At 61.2% G+C, this 20,746-nt stretch overlaps 1 protein-coding gene across 1 annotated transcript in view; it reads left to right on the forward strand.

Annotated features, from left to right (window-relative positions):
- Positions 1-20,746, forward strand: part of CSMD2 (CUB and Sushi multiple domains 2) — a 495,152-nt gene that overhangs the window by 353,176 nt on the left and 121,230 nt on the right. The window contains 5 exon segments of the mRNA XM_077844850.1: positions 516-718; positions 4,952-5,143; positions 8,651-8,789; positions 11,966-12,153; positions 20,247-20,441. Coding sequence (XP_077700976.1) covers positions 516-718; positions 4,952-5,143; positions 8,651-8,789; positions 11,966-12,153; positions 20,247-20,441 — 917 coding nt within the window.

Raw genomic sequence — 20,746 nt, forward strand, 5'->3', positions numbered from 1 at the left:
GATTTTATTTACCTATTTACGAGAGAGGCAGAGACCCAGGCAGAGGAAGAAGCAGGCTCCCTGCGGGGAGACTGGATCCCGGGACCCCGGGGTCACACCCTGGGCTGGAGGCTGAGCCAACCGGGGCCCTCGTCGCGCGTGTTTAGCCCATTTCCTCTTAGCGCCGACTGACACCACATGGTCTGGACCAACACCGGCTTGCTCCCCGCTTCTGTGTCCTGGCCGAGGGGTCTGCTGAGGCCTCTGGCCCCCCTTTTAATCACACTTGCTGGTTGTCTTGTTGTCGGGCTTCAGGAGGCCTCTGTCACCTGGGGTAACCGTCCTCTCCCAGGTGGCATCCTCAGAAGGCCTTGCCCCCGTCGGGGCAGCAGGTCTGGGCCCCCTCCTCCCCGTTTGTGGACACGCACGGCCCGCCGACCCCCTCGCGACCTGGGGAGTGGAGCCCGGACCGCGCCGGGCGTGGGGGAGCTCCCCGTCGAGACGTGCCGCCAACCGCCTCCCTCTCTCCCGCGCAGGCTCCACTTCCTGGTGTTCGACACGGAGGAGGTGCATGACGTGCTGCGCATCTGGGACGGGCCGGTGGAGAGCGGGGTGCTGCTCAAGGAGCTCAGCGGGGCGGCGCTGCCCCGGGACCTCCACAGCACCTTCAGCTCCGTTGTCCTGCAGTTCAGCACCGACTTCTTCACCAGCAAGCAGGGCTTTGCCATCCGCTTCTCAGGTGGGTGCTCGCCTCCCGGCCCCCTGCACCCTGTGCCCCTTGCACCCTGCCCCCCTGGCCCCTGCCCCCTGGCCGTGCGGGAGCCTGACTGCACCCCCAGCCCCTCCTCCCCTCCAGCCTCCACTCGCAGGGACCTGTCGCTGAGCACTTGCTCAGACATCTGTGCTGAGCCCGCTGTGCAGGGCCGCCGGGCGGCTCAACGGGCACGACCGCAGGTTGGTGAGTATCTGGAGGGAGAACCGTAGACGCTGATGCTCACCTTGGAGCATCAAGGGAGAAAGACGTTCCAGAAAACACAGTACCCGAGCTCAGAGCTGCAGGAGGAGTGGACGTGACCGCTGAAAGGACGTCTCCTCCCAGTACCCCCCATCACCCCCTGTCACCCGCCGCCTGGCTCAAGCCACTCTGGGTGGGGGCGGATGTCGCTCGTGCAGCAGCTGCCATCATCAGCATGTCCCCTCCCCACGTGCACGTGGTGTGTTGCCGTGGCGATTGCAGAGCAGGCCCGAGCGGGCCCGAGCCCGGCCTGGTCTCCACGGTGTCCCCTCGTGGCCGGGTCGGCTCACGTGTGCGGCACCGGCTGGGCTGCAAGGTGGCCACCCCGCTCCAGCTCCTGCGCGGCCGCATGCCCTGCCCGGGACGGGTGCTCACCATCGGCGGGCTGTGGGGGGTCTCCAGGATCCTGTTCCTCCTGGCCGTCCGCCTGCCCGACCAAGCCTTCGCGGGCTCCCCGGCTGCCAGGGAGTAGCTGCTTGCGGAGTTCTCGTTCCCCGACGTCCCGGCACCGCGGCCCACAGACAGTCTCCCCCAGGATTAGGTCCCACCCGGGGCAACAGGGTGTCGTTTAGGCAAGCATGTCCCGGCATCTGTGCCCGGAGCCCCAGGCGCTGGTCGCTGACATCGCCGGAGGAGAACGTGCATGACCGGGGAACACCGAGAGGGGCCCAGAGCAAGGAGACCCGGGGGCCCTGCGAGCCCTGGGCACGCTGGTTGGCGGGGGACTCAGAAGCCGTCGGCTACAGGTTGCGGTCCCGCACAAGGCTGACCACCGGTGACCTCTGCCGAGGCCGCCTCCAGAGACTCCTGGCACATTCCGGGGCCGACTGTGGAGGCCGCTGCGATAAGCCGTGAAGTAGCCCAGCAGCTGGGAGAGCGGGAGGCTGGACGGGCAGCTGACTCCGCTCTCTGGGGGAACCAGTGTGAGCAACAAGCCGATGTGGGCTTTCTCGGGCTGTCCCCAAGCCAGTGGGCATGGCTTAAAAAACAAAAGGAGAACAAAACCACCGCTCTTAATGCAGATTTGCGTGACGTGACCTCCCGCCGCCGGTGGCCCTGCGGGACAGCCCCTGGGGCCGCTTCCTCAACACGGCCTAGCCTGCGGCGGTGTGTCATCCCCAAGGGTCCTGCAGATGTCGCCTCCTCGTGTCCCCACTCAGAACCAGCTGCCGCAGCCTGTGACTCCCCAAGCACAGGCCGCCTTTGGTTCCGGCACGTTGTCCGCTGCAGACAGCCTGCCGTGTGTCGATGGTGCCCGCCTACTTGCTCCTCTGCAGGCGGCTCCTCGGGAGGCAGGGCCACGTCCTGCCCACCGGCTCCTCCGCGGCGTGTGCATGCAGCAGGTGCTCACTCCCTGCTCTGGGACAGCGGTACCCGTGAGCGGGTGGTCTTCTCCAACACACGGCATCCTGAGCACCGCGCGGGCCCACAGAGAGGGCAGCGGGCCACGCCGCCTGGCCCAGCTCCGGGGCGGCCGGCCAGGGATAACTGAGGTTTGGGAAAGGTCACCCTCCCCGTTGCTGTCGTGAGTCGGCAAATACCAGGACCACTCCGGGGACGGCCGAGTGGCTCCCCCACGTTCTCCGGATGGCGTGTGTCTGACGGGATTGTGCAGAAATGCCAGGGCCGCTTAGCGCGGGCCCGGCTGTCCAGGCAAACACGACTGCGCAACAGCCGACACCCTGTCGGAACCACGTGGACCCAGCGCGTCCCCGGGGCTTTGCCCAGCAGCACAGATTCAGGCGCATTAGTGAAGGTGGGGACGGGGGGCGGGGGGGGACACGGGAGGAGAGGGACGCAGGGTCGCTGCCCCCCCCCCCCCCCCCCCCCGTCGAGCCAGCGCCTCGCTCAGCACCTGCTATAATTGACCAGAAGCCTGAGAGCCGGGGGCCAACCCGTGCTGCCGACGTGGGCTCGGAGGCCAGGGCGGCTTCGCGTGCACGGTCCTCTAGTTAGTAAGCGGCGGAGCTGGCTCAACACCCCGCGTCTGACTCCCAGGCCTGGGCTCTTCGTCATCGCCCCCCGCGGCCTCCTGGGGACGGTCAGAGCCGTGGGCCGCTTTCCTCCCAGAGACTCATCTACATGCGTGCGGTGCACCGCGGAGCCGGGGATGAACGCCGAGCCTGTTTCTAATTGGGAAGGAAGAAGATTGATTCTTCCTTGACTTTCTAAATAAATTCAGGAGGTGTCAGATGGTGATGACTCCTGCATGTATTTACTCATTCGACAAATATTTATGGAGCGTGGCTGCGTGCCGGGGAACGTCCTCGGCCCCGGGGATACGGTCAGAAGCACAGCAGCCGAGTCGTTGCTCCCGCAGAGACGCACCAGTGATACACGATAAACAGGCCAACGGACGAGCAGGCGCATTACAGACCAAAACCGGGTCCCATGACAGGTGGAACGCGGTGGAAAGAGGTCAAGGAGTGAGCCCAGAAGAAGGTGATCCAGGAAGCCTGCCCGGGGAGGGGCTGTGGGGCCGGCTTAGGAAGAACCGGGGCGCCGTCGTCCCCGGCGGGAGGGCCAGCAGGTGCCAAGGCCCCGGGGGACACAGGGGGACGTGAGCGAGCTGTGGTGGAAGATTCTACAAATGGGGCCGGAGCGTAAGCAGATGAGCATGCCCGTGCCCTAATAAGACTTCACATACAAGAGCAGGAAGAGAGTGGATGGGACCTGCTCGGCCATATATCGTCATCGGCTCCGAGGCCCCATGTACTGACTCCAGACGTGTTCGCACGGCCCCAGCTCCTACGGTTGGTGGCATTCGTGTGTACGGTTGCCCGGGGGCTGGGGCTTCTCGAGCTTTTCCACGGTGGCCGTCCCAGAGCAGAAAGGAGCGAGGGTCCACCCTGATCTAGAGGCTGAGGAGGCTGACATCTCACAGAGATCTGAGGCTTCCTGTTTTCACTCAAGAACTAACGTGAATGGGATCCCTGGGTGGCGCAGCGGTTTGGCACCTGCCTTTGGCCCAGGGCGCGATCCTGGAGACCCGGGATCAAATCCCACATCGGGCTCCCGGTGCATGGAGCCTGCTTCTCCCTCTGTCTATGTCTCTGCCTCTCTCTCTCTCTCTGTGACAATCATAAATAAAAAAATAAAAAAAAAAAAGAACTAATGTGAATGTCACGTTCCGCCCGCGGTACGTTCACTTGGTCTCGCGCCTGCTTTTTTTCGCAAAATTGTGGGGAGGAGGATGGAACGGACTCTCCTAGCCGATGAACATCACAGATCCCTTGGCCTCGGGGGCCTCGTGTCACTGGGGCCACAGTCCCAACAGAGACTTGAGTCCTTCCCCCGGACTCTCCCCTCCGTCCTCTCCTTGGCTCACGATGCACCTGCGCGTCCACTCCCTCGCCTTTCTTCTAGTCACTAGCGCCTTCCGCCCGCCGCTCGTACCACATTCACTTTCCAAGCACCTGGTCCGTCTTACCCCGAGTCAGGTGTCAGACTGCGCCCGTCTCCCACATTCGCGCGTTTCCTGAATGTTTAACACGTTCACTTTGATCTGTCGCTTGCCACAAACATCAGCCTTTCCTCGAGTCTTAGCGTGATGAGCTGTTCCACATTTGCAGCACAAGAGGCGGGGTCTTCACCGGCTCCCAGCCCACCGGCAGATCATTCCCTCTGCGCTTGTCCATCCCACGAGGCGTGATTGTGAAAGTGAACTGAGTTCACGTCCTTTTACGATCACAGCTGTGCAATCACAGCCAACTCGTGGCGTCTCGTGGCAGGTGGATGCTGGTGACGGTGAAGGTTCTGGTAGGGTAGATGGTGGCCCACTGGTGGCCGAGGCAGTGACAGGAATGGGGATGAGGACACAGTGGGACTGCTGCTTCTGCCGGCGACATGGGCGGGCGGCGACAGAGACGGTGGCTGCAGGGAGGGGGAAGAGCCAGGAGCCCTGTGGTCTGGCACACTTCCAGGTGACCCACTTATTCTTCTGTTCTCTCATCCCAGTGTCTACAGCAACATCCTGCAACGACCCCGGGGTCCCCCAGAACGGGAGCCGGAGCGGTGACAGCTGGGAAGCCGGAGACTCCACGGTGTTCCAGTGCGACCCTGGCTACGCCCTCCAAGGGAGCGCGGAGATCAGCTGTGTGAAGATCGAGAACAGGTTCTTCTGGCAGCCCAGCCCCCCGACGTGCATCGGTACGGACCCTGCCCTGTCGTCTCGGCACTCGCGTGTTCCACACCCTGCGGCGGTCGTGGCCGCTGCACCTGCGGGCTGGCCACGAGAATTGCAGCAGCTGGAAGTGGCAAGAGACCCAACGGTTATTCTGCTTTGCGGGCATACGTGCACATGCACACACCCTCACATCCACACACTCACACTTAGTCTCCCCGACAACAAATTCTTCACTCTCCAAAATGGTCCTCAGAATTTCTGAGCCGGGCATGTCTGCCTCTTTCCTCCCTGGCTCAGGCTGCATAGGTCGAAAGGAGGAGGGAGGGTCAGCGAGGGTAGGAAAGTCCGAAATGCCCCTTCTGTTACCTAAAGCACTAGAGGGGCATCCATAGGCTCAGGTCCTTGCCCTTTGTGTTCTCAAGGAAGTTACTGGTTTCCTAGGTGTTAGATCTCTAGGTCTGTCCTTACTCTTAAAATCTCCCCAACTGACCCATGAAGAAATGGAAGCTCTGTGACTTGCCCAGGGTCAAGTAGCTTGTAGGGGTGAGGGTGTGAATCATTGTGCTCCCAGCTGCTTGACCCTGAGAGGGGCAGGGGACTTACAGGGTTGGGGAGAGGATGGCCAGAAAGAGAGAAAAATAGAAACGTTCCAGGTGCTCACTGCCTTTTTCTCAGGCGAAGTGCTGAGTGTATATTTTTTTTAAGATTTTATTTATTTATTCATGAGAGAGACAGAGAGAGAGGCAGAGACACAGGCAGAGGGAGAAGCAGGCTCCATGCGGAGAGCCCGATGTGGGACTCGATCTCGGACCCTGGGGTCACGCCCTGAGCTGAAGGCAGATGCTCAATCGCTGAGCCACCCGGGGCCCCAGGACTAAATGCGTTCATCTCCTGTGTCAGCGGCGGGTGTTAGAAGCAGTCGACCCACACGTCCCAACCCTGAGCTCGCTGCAGACGAGAGATGTTCCCTTGCACAACCTCACTTAACCCGCCCTGCAGCTCTGACATGAGCCCCGTTCCCTCATTTTACATTTCAGGAAACCAAGTCTTTGATGTATTTGGATCTTTTGCCCAAATCACAGCGCTAGGGCAAGGCAGAGCCGAGATTCCCACCCGCATCAGCATAAAGCAAAGCCTCCATGCTGGCTCCTGTGCCCGGGCGGGGGTGGGGGCTCCCAAGATGTAGCCCCACGGTCTCCACCCTGGGGTCCCACGCGCTTTCCCACGCAGGCTCAGGGGAGACTCTGCCCTGGCATCCAGGGCCTGGCCTTTGCCAGCCCAGCTCTGAGGCCCGGCCCTGAAGGAGAGACGCCATCGTGTCTCAGGGGCGGCCGGGAGTCGCCAGGCCAGTACTGGGGCTGGAGGACCTGCAGCACACGGGAGGTGCACACGGGGGTGCACACGGGGGTGCAGGCCCAGCTTCCAGAGTCAGCTCCCATCCCAGCTCCACGGAGCATATAGGGAGGACATGGGGTGACTGAGGCAGGCCGTCGGGGCCCAGAGCCCAGCTCTACCATCAGCTGGTTCCGTGGCCTTGGAGGAACTGCTGTGTCACTCTGGGCCTCAGTTTCCTCTCTGTAAAGTAACAGTAAATATGCTTCTGGCGGCATCGTGGGGTGAGGACACATCTCACCCAGGTCTCAGAAATACTAATTTCTCGGCTCCCCCCCCCCCCCATTTCTCCCTCCTTCCTTCTCCCTCCTCCCTCTTCCTCCTTCTTTTCTTTGTTTTCCTCCCTCAAGCTTCTGGACTCCCCCTGTCTCCTGGGCCCAAATCCCGTCTGGGCGGTAGGACCCCGTGAGGCCCAGGAGGGACCCAGGTGGCCTGTGAGGCCCTGTCCAGCTTTAGTGCTCCACGGGGCTGTGAATCCTCAGGCTTCTCTTACAGAAAAGCAGGTCCTGAGGCCAGAGCGTCGCAGGTGGAGGGGGGCCGCGCTGTGTGAGCTGTTGAGAGCCATCAGGGTGCGCCGAGCGGGGCAAAGAGGTTAATTCAGCTTCATTACCCGCCTTCTAGACTCAGCTTGGGGAATGTTCTTTGGGCAACAAAATGAACATCTTTGTCTCCCTCTCGAAGAGTCTGGAAATCCCAGGGACAGACCCCTGCTTTCCAGCTCCCTTGGCAGCCTGCCGCGGCGGCCTGGGTGCCCCCTTGTTACCGGGAGGGAGCCCGGGGAGAGAACAAGCATTTGTGGGGCGCCGTCCCCGTGACGGGCGCTGCGCTCAACACCTGAGCTGCGTTCTCAGGTGTGGCCTTAGACAAAGGGCATACGGCCCCCAGGGAGGAGCGACGCTGGCGGTACCTGGGCTTCGGGCTGCTCCGAGCATGGAAGGCAGCTGTGCTGCAAAGCACTGGGACCGCGTGGCTCGCGGCGAATGCCGTGTGCACCAGCCCCACCTCTGGGTCTGACCCACAGAAGGGAGAGGACAGGACACGACCGAGGGTGTGGGGCAGGCACCCTGGATTAGGATCGAGACCAAACTTCCTGTTCCTGCGGGCCTGCCCCCCCGCCCCCGACCCCACTGAGCACCTGCTGAGGGGACCGGCTGATGCTGGGACAGTGCCTGGTCTCCAGGCGGTCTGGTTTCCTGCGCGCTGGTGCCGGGGCCTAGGAAGGGGGGGCCTCCCTTCCTCTGGGTGCCCCTGAATCCTCAACCAGCCATGAGCAGAGGGAGCCCCGCAGCTGGCAAGGCAGCTGGGAGCCCGGCCAGGCCTTGACCTCACAGGTGGTGGAGGGCGGTGAAGCCCACGCCAGGGTCCTGAGTGGGAAGCAGACACCTGGACGGCCGTGCCAGGGAACTATCGGGAGGGGAAGGGGGCCAGGGCGGGGGCCTGGGACCCAGTCTGTGAGCACCTTGGGGGGCCGGTCCAGAAACCCCGGACTCCCTGCCTGCCTGGTAACTTGAGGGGAGGAAGCCTGAGCTCCGGCCTCCGGGGCTGAAAAGCAGGAAGGGTGGGCCAGAGCTCGGCCGTGCTGGCCTGGGACACAGAGGCAGGGCCCCTGCGGCGTCCCTGGCGCCTCCACGTGGTGCTTGGGGAACGCTTCCCACGGAGGCCAGAGGCCCGCTAGTGCCGAGCCCTCGGCCCTCACGCTCTACCGCATTAGGGACCTCAGGGCCCGACCCACCCCAAGGTGGGGCCTCACGCTCGGCTCTGCTGCCAGTGGTGCCGTCGGGTCAGGCCTTGGCCCTTGGCCGCTGTCCGGGCACGGGTCCTCCGGCCTCCCCCAGGCGGCTTTCCTTGCTTCGTGGGCCCCGGCGTCACCATCAGGGATCCCAGCCCGAGCAGGGACGTGCCCCAAGGGCGCGGGGCCCCCTGTCCCTCCAGCCCGCGCCCTCCCTGCCTGCTTCATGGGGGTGGGATGAGGCCTCGGTGGGCGCACCAGCCCCTCGGCCCCAGACAGCCCCCCTCTGCCCCAGACACCACCCTCACGCCTACCCCCCCACCCCAGGGCGTCCCCCCACCACCGCTCCTCTCTGGAGCCAGTGCCCCGCCAGCGCCCGTGCCTGACCCTTGTCATCTTCCGTCCCCAGCGCCCTGCGGGGGAGACCTGACGGGACCATCCGGAGTCATCCTGTCACCGAATTACCCAGAACCCTACCCGCCAGGCAAGGAGTGTGACTGGAGAGTGACCGTGTCCCCCGACTACGTCATCGCCCTGGTCTTTAACACGTAGGTACCCCTGTGCCCCTCTGCGGGGGGAGGGAGGCAGCAGGTGCGCACAGTCTGAGGAGGACGGAGCAGGTCTGTGGGCGGCACCTGCTGGGATCCTCCAGGGCGCCCCGTGCAGGTTCAGCAGCTCCACGTGCCCTCTTATCTGATCCTTATCAATGATGACATGGCCATTATACTTCCTTCCTTTTCTTTCCTTTTCCTGCCTCTGAAGACATTGAGATTCAGGGGGCAGGCCTTGCGGATCCTGTCCCCCCCACTGTGCTCTCCCGCAGCCCCTTCCCTCGCCCCCAGCGAGTGCTCCTCAGCCGCCCCCATCCACCCCTGCACCGCCTCCTTGATCCCCAGATGGGAAGACTCTTCAGAGCAGTGTCCCGTGTCCCCTTGGGCTCTGCTCTCCCCTCCTGTTCCCTCTCAGACCTGCTGCCTGGATTCTGCCTCCCAGTTCCGGGCGAGTCCTCGGATGAGACCTCGGCTCACCCCTGGGCCTGCTTGTAGGGAAGCCTCCGGGCCACCTGGGCTCCGCTCTGTCACTCGGTCTGTCCCTACCCCGTGTTCTGTCCTGGGCTTCCGTGAAGTCACTCCTCGGGTTCTCCAGCTGCTGCTGTCACTCACAGCCTCCCTTCCACGCCCCCCTTCCCTCCCGGGCCAGGCGCCAGCAAAGCCCTTTCTCTTCAGCCACACGTCCTTCCTGGAGGGGCTGCTCTGCTTCCAGGGCCCCCTCCGCTCATACAGTGGACAATGTTGGGAGCTGCAGGCTCTTGTCCTCCTGCGTGGCCTGGTTCTCACCGAGCCCCCTGGGGGCCGGGGTGCTGCCCTGGCACCCCTGCCCTGCCCCTGCCCTGCCCCTGCCATCAGTGAGCCAGGCGGGCGCAGCCTTCAGCGCCTGCACCCTCCCCTCTCCTCCAGCCCCACCTGCTGCGCTGCTCGCAGCCCTTGGACTCCCTGTCTGAGTCACCACCACAGACTTAGCCTGGCGCCCCCACCCCCTTCCTCCCGGGCCGGCCACTGCTTGAGCTACAGCCACGGGAGGGATCTTGTGCAAAAATGCCAGAAAAACCACCGCACTTGCCCCTGGAACACATGGTAACGGGCTGCTCGGCCGTGGGAAGGAATGAACGGCTGGCTCAGAACGAGGCCCGATCGCAAACGCGCCAGGCTAGGCGGAAACGGACGCACAGACGTCATTCCACCACATGTGATTCCACGTATACGACAGCTTAAGACCCACAGAATCAATCTGTGATGATAGAGACCTGTTCAGAGGGGCCTTCTGGGGGAGGACGGCCTGGGACGGGGACCGCCGGGCGGAGGATGTCCTCGGTATTGCTGTGTGCGTCGAGGCCGACAGGGCGATACACTCACGAGCCACGGGCGTCACGGGGTGTGAGCTGCACCTCGACTTGAAAACAGACCACACGTGAGCAGATCTCCTAGTTTAAGATCCGTAAGGCGCCTCCTCCTGCGAGGTCAGAAGGTTGGCTTCCAGGCCACGCTGCCCGCCCCCCACGCCTCCACGCGGGCCGCCCCCCACGCTGACCCCAGCCACCGGAGCTCCCACGGCACAGCCTGCCCTGGTGACTCTGCCTCTGCGTCTCCCTTCCTGGCAACTTCCGTCTCCCTCCCTGTGCGGCTCCTGGGGGGTCTCCACATCTCCCAAGCGTGGCTCCAGCTGGGCCTCCCCGAAAGTTTCACCACCTCCTGCACAGACTGTACTTTGTTGTCTTCGCCTCACCGTCACTGCAGAAGACCTGGCGTCTGACGCAGCCCTGTGTCCCAGGCTCCTTGTGCCATGCCAGGCACGCGGGGAGCACACAGAGAAAATGCACAACGGAAGGAAAATAGGGACAGACTGAGGGCAGTTGGGACGTGCTGGAAGCTGCGTTACAGGAGCGAGAAGACGGACCCTGGCGTGAGGGTGCCGGGGAGGCAGGAGGACACGTCTGGCTCCACCACCCGACCCCGACCCCCACCCACCTGGTCCTGCAGGCATCGCGGGTCGCTCTCTGCCACGTGTCAGCGGAAAGCGTGGTCCAGCCGGGTGGAGCAACCGGGGACCCAGCCCGTGGCTCAGTGCCGCCCGGATCTGTGCTCAGCTCACGTTCTGCTCTTTTCACGTCTGTGCCCTTGACCGGCACGTGCGGCTCCTCTGGAGATGTGGCTGAGAGTGGAGCTGCCGCCCCGCGGGGCCGGCACATGCTCAGACCCGGAGGGCCGTGTGGAGCCACTTGCCAAGTGGCTGGGCAGACTCCCCCACCCACCAGCAGGGCCCGGAGCTCCGCGGGCTGCACAGCCACCCCCATCCTGGCGTCCCCGTCGTGGTCCCCCAGGCCAGTGCAGTGGCATCAGTGACCATCAACAATTCTCACATTCAACTTTGCTGATTTCTCGGATTCGATCTTTTTCCCACGTGACGGTGGGGATAGCTGAGGAGGCTCACCTGTGGGTGCCCGGTGTAGGGTGGTACGAGAACCTGGGAAGAGCGGAGCACGGGCTCCGGGGCAAGGACGCGAAGCCAGATTCTTCCTGAGAACAGACCCCTTCCCGCCCGGCAATGGCTCCCTGGGTGATTCTTTGCCTCCTGGAAAGGAAGGTGCGGAATAAAGACCGTCTGGGGCGGGGAGGAGAGCCCCTGCCCTGCTGACCAGTCCATACGCAGGCAAGAACCCGCTTCCCCTTCCGTGCACAGTGTGGCGAATACAGACGACACCCCAGGATGAGGTCCTAGCATCCAAGGCGCTGGGAGACTTGGTCTTGATTATTCCAGCCGCAGGAAAGAAGCGGTGACCACGGGAGATGTGACAGAGGGCCAGCTTCCAGCCCAGTGACAAGCTGCCACGACATAAAGCATAGCCCATCGGCATGGCGCACGCCTTAAGTTTGCACGATATTATATGACAAATGTGTTTCAATTAAGATTTTTATTGATTTTTTATTTTTTTTCCAGGAAGAGGGTGTTAGGTTTCCAGCTGTGACTTCCCAGGCACTGACTGTAGGCTGGTGCCCTCCGCCCCTGGGCCTCACTTACCATCTCCTGGCCCGCCTGGGAGGCCCCTGGGGCCCACACCCTCCTCCCACAGCGTGCCCAGGGCGTCCGAGCCCACCTCCGGTTGAGCCTCAGGCCCAGCACGAGCCTTTCTGACCTCAGTGGGGGGGGGGGGGGGTGTTCCCCGCAGCTTTAACCTGGAGCCTGGCTACGACTTCCTGCACATCTACGACGGGCGGGACTCCCTCAGCCCGCTCATAGGAAGCTTCTACGGCTCCCAGCTCCCCGGCCGCATCGAGAGCAGCAGCAACAGCCTCTTCCTGGCCTTCCGCAGCGACGCCTCCGTGAGCAGCGCTGGCTTCGTCATCGACTACACAGGTAGGCCCAGGGCGGCCGCGCGGGTGCGGGGGGGTGGCGTGGAGGGCACCCACCCTGGTGCACAGCACACAGGCTGGGAGGAGGGGGCCGGCCACGCCCTGCGGCCCCTCCGCGTCACGGCTCCTCTCCTGGCCCTTCCCCGGGGGTGCACTCCTGCCAGCGGGAGCACCAGGTGCCTGCCCTCGTGTATCCCGGGAGGACCCCGCGGCCAGGCTGTCGGGGCTGGGAGCCCCGAAGCAGCCAGCCTCAAACTGTGAAGGGCTGGAGGGGCCATGCTCCGCCGGACGGCCACTTCTGGACACAGGAGCCAGGAGCCCAGGCGGTCAGGTAAACTGAGGCCCAGGCTCACATGGGGCGAGTTGCCTAGCCTCTCAACACCTCCTTCCCTTCATCATGAACGGCCGGTGGGCCGGTCCCTGCCCCAGACGTCATGCGGGTTGGAGCCCTCGGTCGGGAGCCCTGCACGGAGCGGGGCTGAGACGGGCTCTCCCCTCGGTGACCTTCGCTTCCCCGTCGAACCAGGCGCCGTTACCCAGATCCTAGCTCCGCCGCTTCCTTCGTTTGTGCACTTGGCACGTTATTACCTCTCGGGGCCCTTCCCTCATCCGTAAAATGGGGTGATCATCATTACGTTGCAGAAGGTTAGGGTGAAAAGATATTTCACGCGTGCTCACTATGTGCGTGGGTACGATGCCCAGTAGGTGCTAAACACTCTACAGACGCTCTAGAGGGGATGGATTTTGTTAATTGGTGCTCTGACCCGGGTTCACTCAGGCCTCCTCAGCCTGTGTAGACAAATGGGGTCATATTACCAGTTAGAATTAAAAAGTTTCTGGCTCACGTCCCCCATGCACAGAGCATCGACCTCAGCAACCTTTTAAAGAGCCCCGTAATTAAACACCTGTGGCACCTGCTGGGAGCACCCCGCACGCGCTCACGGGTAACACCCGTTCCAAGGATCGCTGCCTTAGCACCTGCCAGCCGCCGGCGCAGCCCCAAGACGTCACGGCCACACGTCGACACCCTCGGGATCGTGGGTCACCCGCCCCAGGGGGCACGCGGGGCTCAGAGTAGAGCACATCTTGCCGTGATCCTCTCTCCCGCGTGGGCCGGCCTGGATCATGGGTCCTCCCATCCTCCTCTCTCGCCCCGGACGCCTGCCATTCGCTAAGCCCCCTGCCCCGAGCCCTCCCACCTGTGCTGCTCTCGGAGCAGACGCGGTCACCCCGTGGAGTTCTGAGAGAGGCGCGGTCCAGCCCTGGAACCCGCCGTCAGCCACCGTCAGCCCCACTGCCGTCTGGTTGTCTCCTGTCATGCCCACAGATGTACCCTCAGGTCCCTGCCCCTGGCATCCCGTTACAGCTGTGTGCCTAGTGCGGGGTCTTCTCCCTGCCGGAGATGCCACATGCCACCCCAGCACCACCCCTTCAGCCTCTTCATGACGGGCCCTAGCTCGTCGCCCCTGCACACATGCCACTGCACCCGCAGCATCCTGGCTGCAGCCACCCGCCCCCCGGTGCCCTCCACGAAGCCACAGGCTGGAGCCACTTTCCCAGAGAAGCGCTTCCGGCTTTCAGCTGTTGGTCCAAGACCGCACAGGGGGTGGGCGAACAAGGCCCCCCGGGGGGGCATCTGAGCCAGCAAAGCGGCGGCCGGAGGCCAGCTCCTGGGCGAGGGGAGAGCCTGCCGTGTCCCCCCACCTCTTGGCCAGCGTCCCAACATGCCCATTGGGGCGGGAGGTGCCCGGTGAGGCCTGAGGCAGCCTCCCGTCCTTCCCGGGGGAGCACTCCTTGATACCAGCCACCCCCGCTGTGGCCAGGCGGCCCACTCCGTGGAGCCCAGGGACCCTCGGCCTTGCCCCGTGGTCTCCTTCCCGCATCCCAAGGTCCCTGGATTCCAGGAACGGGTCCGCTCAGCTGCCAGGTCCCATGGCCTCGATGGTAACCCCCCAAGCTCAGTGCCTTTACGGAGTGGCCTCCGTCACATGCTAACCTGAAGCAAGTCCCTTACGCTCACCGAGCACCCCTAACGGCCCATCAAAGAGGGACAGCGTCTGCATGAAAGGGCTGGCGTGGGGGTGGTGAACAGGCATAGCACCCAGCACAGCACCCAGCACGAGCCCACCGCCAGGAGGTACTGGGCACACGCTTTGACCCGCCGTCTCCGTCCATTGCCTTCTTTCCTAGAAGTGGATGTTTCCTTTGTTCTGCTCTTTTAGGAAGAGAGAAGGGTCCTGAGCCCTCCTCCCGGGCCTAGCCCAGTAGAGGGCAGTACATTTTCTTTTCTGTTTCCTGAAGATGTCAGGGGTGACATGATGTTTGCACACACCTGGGTATGAGTGTGAAATATTTGTAACGTGAACATCTGGGGGGTGGGGGGCTGTCCTATAGATGACTCCGGTCCGTTGCAAAGGGTTCAGACCCCGTGCTCTGCAAGTGCGTTCCTGGGATGTCCTCTAGGGACCAGCACACTGGGGCAGGTGTGCAGCCTTAGGAAGAGAAGAATTGGCCTCGTCCATCGGGAGGCAAAGGAGATCCTGGGCTCCTCTAGTGCTGAGGTTTCAAGGAATTGGGCTGGGAGGTAAGGGGAAGGACGGAGAGTGAGCACCACTCTCTGAGGTCAGCCCCTCCTCCGACCAGAGGTCTTTCCCCATGTCCTGAGGATGTGTTATAAGTATAGTCACTAGGGAGGCTGACTTTGGGTTTATTTAAAAAATGGGCTTCTATTCCTCGGAACTGGGAGACTGGGTCATACGATGGTCATGTTAATAGTGTGGCGTACTGTCTCGTAATTTTCAGCCTTTATACCACTAGTGGTTTTTCCCAAGTGGGAAGGAGAAAGCATGTGGTCATATCTGACTCAGGCAGCATTTAGTTTCAAATTGAGAAACCCACTCAGACGAACTTCAGCAAAAAAGGGGGGGGTAATTTATTATAAAAATGCAAAAAAAAATGCGTTCAAACAACTTCATACAAAGACTTTATTATAAGAAAATTAACAGCCAGACTAACGTAAGCTCAAAAGCGTTCTATATTTTAACAACACACATAAAAATACTCCCTGCACCGTAACACAGAAAGGGAACGTATTTTTAAACTACACGCGCTCAAGGGCAGGAAGTGTAAACGTCCAAGGGATCAAAGTCAGGAAGGGAAAGTCAAAGGCTGGGACCCTCCCTGCTGCTTCCTGCGGGCCTGCTGCATCGTCCTCTCTCCGCAGATCCGCGTTCGCTGCTTCCCCTAGGACACGTACGGCTGCCTCGCTCCGGACTCCGAATTGCCTCCCAGTTTGGGTCCCAATTCCCAACCCCAGAGGGTCTGCAGCCCCACCAGACAGGGTTACAGGGGCTGAGAACAAAGCAGGGAACTAAACGCAGCTCCTGCCTCCACAGGCTTCACATCCTCGCGACAACCAGATGGACAGACGTCTCTACCCATGAGCCCTGGGAGGCTCAGCTACTTAGATGGCCGTGATGGGCGAATCGGTCAGTGTCTCTGCCCAGCGGCTGCTGGAAGGGAGTTGCAGCGTCAGAGTCATTCTAGGCTAGCCTTCTAGAAGATTCTGAACGCAGTCATGTCGTGTGGACTTGTGCAAGACCGTGCTCTGGGGCATCCTCAGCTGAACTCAGCCACCTGGGTCAGCTTCCCCCTTTGCTAGAAGGAAATAGAATTAGGAGGATCCTGGTTTGGGGGTACAGTCACTGAAGATGAGTCCCGGAGAGACTCCATGTCTTTCTCCAAGCCAACCACGTCAGAAGAGCGGGTGTGGGAGGGACGTTCGTTGTCATCTCACAGCAGGTGTGGGGGCTCCTTCTGGGCAGGGACAGGCTAGGACGCCCATGCCCGGGCGTGGAAGCCACCGTGGTGAGCACCAGGTTGTGGCCCCCATCCCGAGGTACCACGAAGGTGAGAGAGGGGAAGAGGCAACACAGAGGAGACCGACACGGAGTGACAAGCGGAAGTTAGAAAAGCGGAAGCCGCCATGAGAACGAGGAACGGTGGGGGGGGCCACTCCAGAAGGGCGTGGGTGACGGCGAGGACCTCAGCCAGAGGGTGACATTTCAACGGAGGCCTCAGGGTTGAGAAGAAGCCTGCCAGGCCAGCACAGGGCTGGGGGCCGTGTCGCAGACAGAGGGAGTTTGAAGAAGTTCAGATGAAGAGTTTGAAGCCTGTGTTAGAGAATCTGAAATAACTCAGGAAGGACCAAGGTCAGTTTCTCCCAGAAGGTACTAAAAAGTATGTGTTTTCCCTTCCGAGCCCTTGGACGTGACACTGTGGGCCGAGGAATTACAACCAGCTTCCCACACCTGTTCCCACTACCACCACCCACCACCCACCACCCGCCACCGCCCTGGGTCTTTGTTTTTTACATTCGAAATGGGAATACCCTCATTTTTTGCCCTTTTTTAAAGTAGCGCAGGTTGTTGGAAAAATTCAAGCAATCGCGAGGCACGTAAGACACACTCTAAAGACTTAACACCTACCGTCACTGGCATCCCCTGAAGTTCTCTCATTCCGGCTATTTTATATAAGTAGACAGTAATGCAAATTCTAGAACAAGGGTTAGCAGACTTTTTCTAAAAAGGACCAGACAGTAAACAGGCTTGGCAGGGCAGATGGTCTCTGCGGCTTGCCCGCTCCACTCTGCTGTCGTGCTGCCCAAACAGCTGTGGACAGTATTCAGACAAATAGGCATGGCTGTGTTCCAATAAAACTTTATCAAAACAAAAGAAAGAGGCAGTGGTCTCTCTCTCTCTCTCTCTCTGTCTCTCATGAATAAATAAATAAAATTTAAAAAAAAACAGGCAGTGAGACTGTGGGCTGTGTGAACAGAAGTCACGCTGTGGGTTTGTTTTTACTTTGTTTTGGTTTTTGCCCAATGACAGATCTTGATCATCTTTCCACATCAGTAGTCAACGACTTCTGCGTTTCTTCTTAAAGCCTGCTTGTATTTTGGCGGATGGCTGTGATCCCACCTGTTTAGCCAGTTCATTACTGTTTGGGTGTGACGATCACTACTATTTTTCGATGTCTTGCTGTGTTTGGAAATGTCACTTATCGATTAGGGCACGAAGAAGCTGGGTCTTTTCCTGTTGTCATTTTGGAGGGCTCGGTTTCTATTTATTATTATCACGGTGACGTTCCAGTCGTTATAGTTTGATTCTTCACAGCTGAGCTCTGGTCTGACGGACTAAAGACCTGCTTTTGGTCTTAATTCTACATCTTACCAGCCGAACAGCTTGGGAAACTCAAGTTTAGCCTCTCTGATCGCCACATTTCTCATCTGTCACCTGAACAGGAGCACACCTGGCCCTGCCTGCCGCAGAGGCTACTGTGAGGCACAAATGAGATAACAGATTGGAAGGTACTTTGAAAATCCTAGCGTGATATTCCCCTGTACAGGGCCGTCATCATTATCATTACCCTTGTCGTTCTCATTAATGTGATAATGCTTGGAGCCATGAGCTCCTCCTGCCCCGACAGGTGAGTAACTATGAAATGCAGCCTGTAGTAGGAATCACCGACATGACTGTGGGTTTTCCAAGCCCTGAGGTGTTCAGCCAATCAAGTCAGCATCCATTTATTAAGTTTCCGTTCCGTGCCAACCAGAGCCGCCTCTAGTTCCGAGCTCCGTGCTAATTGCCGGGGTGATGAAGACAGTGGGTGATGGTCCCCATCCTTTAGGCGTCCAGAATCCACCATAAAGAAACACACTTATCCAACCTGCCAAGATAATGCGACACATGCTGTGATTCAGGAATAACAGATTTCTGCCGGACGGAAGACAAGGTTTAGGAAACTAGCTCAAGAGAAGGTGGCATTAGCGAGTGTAGGAGTTCCTGCCATAGAGCAAAGAGGAGAAAGGAGTTTCTGATGGTATAAGGTTCTGGGACAGTTGTGCCCCGCTGTTACCCAAAAGCACAGCCTCTTCTATGAGGCAGAGGTTTATTCTCCTTCCCATCAGAGAAAGCTAGAGATTGTCCCCCAGGGATGGTGAGGTGACCCTTCCCCTGCCCCCACTCCTCCCGTCTTCATGGCTCTCAGGATCCAAGATGGCGCCTGGAGCTCCAGCCATCATGTCTATGTGCAGACCGCGAGGAGGAGGGAGGAGGAAGGAAGGAGGGAGGGAGGGAGGGCCAGTGAGCATTATCTCAGCCGAGTACTTCCTCCTAAGCAGCCTTTCTAGGAGTCACACAGTTACGCACTTAGAGACGCTTACTGGGTGCCTACCCTGTGCCGGGTACGGGGCTGGAGCGGTGGATGAAGCCGGGTAACCATCTCATGGAACCTACATCCTAGAGGAGGAGATGGAGGAGACCCGGGTAAACGCGGAGTGCGTGCGCCAGCGTCGGTGCCGGTGCAGAGAGGTGGCCGGGAGCGCCGGGGCCAGGACGTCAGAACCTCAGACAGCCGGTCAAGGGAGTATCTCTAAGAAGGAGACACGGTGTTAAATCCTGAAGGAGAAAGAGCCACGTGGAGGGAGGAGCATTGCGGGTGCGGAGGCCAGTGTGGTCGGCGGAGCCAAGTTAGCCAAGGGCTGACGGGAACTGAGGCGGAGACGGTCGGGCGACTGGGGACAGAGGGTGCAGGGCGCGTAGGCCCATCAGGGTTTGGGCTTTACCCCGAGTGAGACAGAGGGCTCACTGCCTGCACAGTGTCGTCTCTGCAGCCAGGCCGGGGAGCATGGATCTGAGCTGCTGCCTCGCCACTCCCGATACGGTCTGGTCTCCATTATTCAAGGATGAAGACGGGAGATGGCTACTGGGGTCCACGGCTAGTTGTGCCCCTCGGGAGCTTTGTCCACTGAGTCCCTTGATTTCTCTGGACTTCGAATTAGCTTTGACCTGCTGTCATCTGCAAGGACAGATAGAGTATAGGACGGCAACGGTGCCTGTGTCCTTGTGATTCTCGGGTGGGTCTCCCCGTGGCCCATCGTATTCCGGGCAGGGCCGGTGGGCTTAGAGAGGAGACGGACTTGGTGGAGGGCTGCAGGCAGCACACAGCCGGGCCCACGCGGAGACTCTGAGGGGTCCTCTGCCAGAAGGGTCTTCACGCAGTGGCTTATGTGGCACGACGGCACCTGTAGCTGCAGAGACCGAGCAGGGCCGCATGAGGCATCGGGGGTCGGAGCGGCCAGGCCGGGCGGGACCATGGGCCACACCAACCCAGGAGATGGGCAGCAGAGCCAGCGCCTCGGTGGCGGCCTCCAGGATGGGCCCTGCGAGAGGCCCCGGCACCCAGGAAGCCCCAGGAGCTTCCTCACACTGAGCTGCCACCTCTGAACTGAGCTCCCTTTTCTTCTGGCTTGTTCCATCCCAACTCCACCGTCTGGATTCTGGGTCCTCCCGCAACGCGGCCAGCACCTCTGTGCGCCCCGACCTCCAGGACCCTGCCCCACACCCCTGGTGCTCCGTGGCATGTCCCTGATGCTGCCCAGCCTCACCTGTGTCCTGAGTGCCCTCCACCCCCGAGAAGCGGCACTGGGGACCAAGGAGCACTGGCTCCCGAGAGTGGCTTGGGATCTCCAGCTAACAAGAAGGGAGGCCACTCCATGCACGTGGGCCCGGCCCCTGCTCCTGGTTGCTCAGGCAACACCAAGTTTGCTCTCGTCCAGTGCAGACGGACGCAGTGGGTGCCCCGGGCACTGCTGCGATGCCTAAATGGGAAGACGCACGTGGCGCAGAAGTCGAGTAGAAGGAAAGCACTGTTTCCGTGAACTCGTGAGCGCCCAGTAGCCCAGTGCACAACCTGGAGCCTGGTCAGGCCTCGGCTGGTGCAGGGCTGGCAGTGGGGCTCCCAGCGTCCTTCCGGGGCCTGGCCTGCGCTCACACCTGCTGCATGCGGACAGCAGGGGCCTCCCTGGGGAGCAGTGAGTTCAGGGCGATGAAGAGCCCCGCGCTGAGCCACAGCTCGCTCCTCCAGACAAGCTCCAGCCCCAGATTTAGGCATGTTTTCAGGCCTCAAGGGAGAAGGACCACTCATCCCAACCCTGGGATCCACGCTCCCTGAGGTCAGGGTCTCCTCTGGGTGCTGCACCCTGGAGCTCCACCCTGACCGGTCCTCTGCGGGCACGTGTGTTTCTTTTTTTCCCAGAAAACCCACGGGAGTCCTGTTTTGATCCCGGTTCCATCAAGAATGGCACACGAGTGGGTTCCGACCTGAAGCTGGGCTCCTCCGTCACCTACTACTGCCACGGGGGCTACGAGGTCCAGGGCACCTCCACCCTCAGCTGTGTCCTGGGGCCCGATGGGAAGCCTGCGTGGAACAAGCCCCGACCTGTGTGCACAGGTGGGGGTGCAGAGGGGGCGGGACGTGGGCCTCCCCCTGAGCGACAGACTCCAGCAGGCGTGTCCCGCAGTCACAGTGCCCGTTCACGTAGACCCGCCTCATCTGCCAGAGGGTGGTGACCTGGCGAGTGTCATGAGCAGCCAACATGAGCAGTGGAGGCCACGGGGTCCAGTGGAGCCTCAGACCCTGGCGAGAGGCATGGGTGCAGCAACGCACCCCTCAGGGCTGGGTGGCCACCCAGGTTGAGGAGCCAGGGTCCTTTGCCCTGGTGATGGGGGCTGGCTCTCAGGGCGACCCCCCCTGGA

Source organism: Canis aureus, chromosome 13 (assembly GCF_053574225.1).
Source record: "Canis aureus isolate CA01 chromosome 13, VMU_Caureus_v.1.0, whole genome shotgun sequence".
Classification (NCBI taxonomy): Eukaryota; Metazoa; Chordata; class Mammalia; order Carnivora; family Canidae; genus Canis; species Canis aureus.